This window comes from Prosopis cineraria, unplaced genomic scaffold (assembly GCF_029017545.1).
Source record: "Prosopis cineraria cultivar Desert tree isolate PC_DT_omini unplaced genomic scaffold, ASM2901754v1 PC9, whole genome shotgun sequence".
NCBI classification, from domain to species: domain Eukaryota; kingdom Viridiplantae; phylum Streptophyta; class Magnoliopsida; order Fabales; family Fabaceae; genus Prosopis; species Prosopis cineraria.
In genome coordinates, this window is record NW_026555340.1 from 12,946,143 (window position 1) to 12,950,758 (window position 4,616).

The 4,616-nt window shown below is 32.0% G+C and overlaps 1 protein-coding gene across 1 annotated transcript; it reads right to left on the minus strand.

The window, feature by feature from the left end:
* Positions 1 to 2,703: 2,703 nt before the first annotated feature.
* Positions 2,704 to 3,908, minus strand: LOC129319572 (adenosylhomocysteinase-like). The gene is made up of 2 exons (XM_054964672.1): positions 3,372 to 3,908; positions 2,704 to 3,051 (listed from the first exon to the last, which is right to left on the minus strand). The coding sequence occupies exons 1-2, from the start codon at positions 3,906 to 3,908 to the stop codon at positions 2,704 to 2,706; spliced, it is 885 nt and encodes a 294-aa protein (XP_054820647.1).
* Between the last annotated feature and the right edge of the window lie 708 nt (positions 3,909 to 4,616).

Consider the following 4,616-nt stretch of genomic DNA (forward strand, 5'->3'; position numbering starts at 1 on the left):
TTTATTATTCTGATTTTATTATATATTTTTCAAATTATCATTCAAGAATTAAACAAGAAATTAAGTTATAGATTAATTAAGATCTCCTTTAACCCACAACTTAATAACTGTTCCATGTTAGCCACACCAAAAATAAAGCATAAATAATCACTCAAGTTAGGCCAAATTACTCTTACAATGCTATATCAATCGATTATAGCAAGTGAAATCTCAGATAAAATTTATAACTAAAAAATTATACAATAAAGCTACTCTAATCAGTAATAGCAGTTAAAACGTAAAATTTAGAGGTAGATTGAAGAAGAAAAAATTGAAATAAAGCTAAAATAAAATCTTCTCTGAATATTAAAGACTCTGATTAAAATTTAAGATCATAGTTTGTGATTGATCATATTAAAAATTTAACCCTCCATAAACTAAAAATCAAACAGTATACTGTAAGAAAAAAAGAAGCCATCACCTCAGAATTGGAGAACGGAATTAGAAGATGAAGAGTGATCATTTTTTGTTCTTCTTCCGTGACGCGTTCGTTCCTCCTTCAAATCCCAACGTGTGAGGCTTTTATATTAGAAGTCATGTGGTGTGTGTCATACGCCTCTTCCAACTTAAAACTTAATAATTTAATAAAAAAATATAATTATCTTAAATAACCGTAAATGAAAACTACACTAAAAAACCTAAGATAAATATAAACGTCATTTCTATAATTTGATTCTTAATTTGATCTCCAAACATGTCCATATACTTTTTATCTAAAATATTCTCTATCAATATCTTTCAAATTGAATCTAACAAAATTTGCATAAATAAAAGAAAATTAAATAGCACTTGTGCAAAAGTATTAAAGATATTATTTATATTTTAAAATCAAAGATTTAATTAGTTAAAATTTTAAAATTAAATATTAATTAATAAAATTAAATAATATCTAATTAAACTCAATTAACCTCAAATATATATTTAAAAATTTAAATTAAAAAAATAAAAGTATATAAAATTGTTATTTATCACCGTGCCTTACCGAAATCCATGTCTGCCGAGGTACACTTACATGTCTCATTTCCACGACAATTTTGGTATCACTTTCTTCAATAATAGAACAAATATTAATGATGTGATTACATTAGAAAGGAATATCACGTCCCTGTGAGAATTAAATGCTTAGAATCGTTTCCATGTTGGTCGTTAGTCGGCGCAGGGGCAGCTAAGTCAAGGCGACTTGGAAGAGCCTAATAAATAACAAGATGAGATACATTAAATGTGTCTGCATTAATTAATTATTTAGTGAACTCGAAACAGATTACCCATTTAGATAAAAGCCTAATCTACAATCTTTTACCGTCAATTTTATCTCTATCACAAAACTGACTGAGCGAGTCAGAGAGCTTACAGGAAAATTAATTAATTAACTAATTATATTTAAGCGATAAACAATATAATCTTAAATACGTTAAGAGCAAGGACGGAGTTTGCAGAAAATTCAACCCAAGAAAGTATAGAGTACGCTGGTGACATGTGTGTTAAAGAACAGGTCAGGCCCCAGATTTGCTCGTTTGGATTTCATAAATAATCAATTCTAGAGGCCAAAACTATGGTCTGTGAACGGATATCGAAACACATTTATTAAATGTAAAAATTAATTATGAATTTAAAATCACGAGCGTAGCTAAATTTCAGTTGAATATAATTAATTATAAAAAAATTTAATTTTTAATATAATTGATTATGTTACATGGTATATACTTGATTGATTTATAAAATTGATTAATAAGAATTGAAAATAAGATAAAATCATGGTTTTATAAAAATATATCCAGACACCCATGTTACTCTACATGTTACAATCAATTATGAATTCAAAACCATATTTTTAAAAAAAAAATTAAATACCCATTATACATGCCAAAATCAATTTTTGAACTCAAAATCATGGTTTTTTTTTTTAATATCCAAACACCCTCATAGATGTCAAAATCAATTATGAACCTAAAATCATGGTTATCTTATAAGCTACTATTACTTGTTTTTCATAACCACAGTTATGACATTAATTATTACATCGATGTTATTATTATGCCCAAATTAATTTGCTTCCCGTTTTGTCTTACGTTTAATAAAATGAAGAAAATTTCCCCTAAATCACCCACTCTTGTTCATAATGATAGATACACTGGACTTGGGCATTCAATTGCTACGGAATTGTCCTTAGAATCACGAGCTAGTAACGGCCGCATGCAATCCCTTCCACGACATACACAGGCCCAGACGCTGAATTTGAATTTTGAGGGTTGGAAAATATGGTGAAGAGGGACCAAGTCGACGGAAAATAAAAAATAAAAAATATAAATTTACTGGTCATGATCAAGGCAACGAATCTAGAGAGAGTAAATATTAAAATTTTTTACTTGAAAAAAATATTCAATTAGATTAAATAAATATTGCATTCTTTAAATTCAAATATTATAAATATTAAAGAGAAATTCATCATATAACTAAATTACCTTTGCAATAAATTTTTATCAATATTGTTTCATCAATTAATGGAAGCTCACATTAATTAATTCACATCATCGTGTGCTTGTGTATATTTATGTATGATAGCTAGGAACGGGACTAGCTAGCACGTGATGACAGGCTAATTATACATATTTGTGTGTGTGTACGTATACATGTATGTATTATGTATGTATAGCCCTTTTATCATCAGGTTGATCCAAAGGAGCTAGAAGCTGACACAAACTTGGAAACCATCCCAGCGACAACAGTGAGCAATATGACAAGAATCACGAAGATACGCAAATTGCGAGGCAGCATCTCCATGATATCGAAGCTCATCCCGATCCCATCATCAGCGATGAGGTTTGTATGATCGCCTCCATTAATGGACAAAGTACTAACGAACTCAGGCTGTATATCATTGGTCGATTCATGATGATCATCAGTTCCGAGGTTTGCAACTGAAGGAGAAGCCACGACCTCCTCATCATCATCTAAACCCGAACCTGGTTCATATGTCAACCCGGCTCCATGGTCCGCAAGGGAAAGACCCATCTTCATCGGACATCCAAACGGTAACCGCACCGGACAAGAAAATGGAAGAAAGGTTCAGTAGATATGTACTCGAATTAATGTAAAATACATAAGAAAGATATTAGGAAATTGCATAAAATAATCAGATCCGAGCTCAGAATCACGTAACAGGTGTCAAGGGCGGTGCAGTTTGAGGGTGCTAATGTTATTACAAAACTAAACTAAACTAATTAAGATCGAACTTAACATTCGTAATATTATTACAAAACTAAACATATGTTAAGCCAAAATCGAAACAAAACCCAACTAATATGATATGATAGACTTTATTACGTACGTACCTTGTTCTTGGAGAAAGTCATGTAAACATCGTCGTAAAGTTTCTTAGCATCCACGACCATCTCCTTTGACACACCCACAGGATTAATCTCATAGATCTCGTCGAGGCCAAGAATCAGATGGGGAACACCGCCGTTGCCCCAATCAAGGGGCCAAGGGAACACGTCGGCGCTGCCACGTGCGATGATGGCAGCAGCAACATGATCCTGCGGCGTGGAGGAGCACAACAGAACATCGGCACCGAGGGCGGTGTAGGTCTCAACGAGGACGGCGGTTTCAGCAGTTAAGTTGCCACAATCGGCGATTTTGAGGCCTTTGTAAGGCTGGGAACATCTGAACTTGGCACGATAAGCCATTAGCTGAGGCATTTCCTTCTCGGCGAGCTGGATGGCGAAGCGGCCGGAGTCAGCCATGCTTAGTGGCGGCAGGTAGTTTTCTCCGGCAGTGAGTGGCGGGTCGGAGAAGGTTCTTGTGTAATTGAAGTGAAGGTAGTTATAGATATACAAAGCCTTTTCTCTCCGCGCGCATATTATCAACATGGCGGGCCGACGCATGCATTCATCTAGAACCTCTAGCTAGGAACTTTCATAGGAGCTTACGAGTGCAAGGTGGGTAAAGGATAAATTAAGGGAGAATTTCAATAACTACTCGTCGTCCACACTTATTTAAAATGAAAACTAATTAAGTAGGATAATTATTAACATTCTATAAGTAACATTCATAAGGTGTTTACAGTACTATACATCTGTAGTTGAATGAATAGTATCATAATTTTTTAGTTGAATTTAATTGCTGTATTTTAATAGCTCATGTGGGACCCACAACAAAAAAAATCAAAAATAGGCATGGGACCCAAGGTTGTTAAACTCGAGAGATTAAGTAAATTTGGGATAAAGATGTAAATTTAAAATGTAAACTCAAATCGTAGACCTGTAAGAGTTCACCTTTATTAATAATAACCTTTAAAAGTACATAATTAAATAATTAAAATATAAAATATGATTATTTTTGATTTTAATATATTTTAAATATAATTATTAAAATTAAATCTATCTATATTTATAAATTATTATACTCAATATATAAATTTCAAAATATGACAACTCATTTTTGGTATTTTTTATTTTCTTTTTTATTAATATTAATATTTTCTTTTTAAGTTTTATTATTCATTGAACCAAATTCTCCCACTTCTATAAATTAAGTTCTAATAGTATATACATTTTTACTTAATGAGTTTGTGAGCA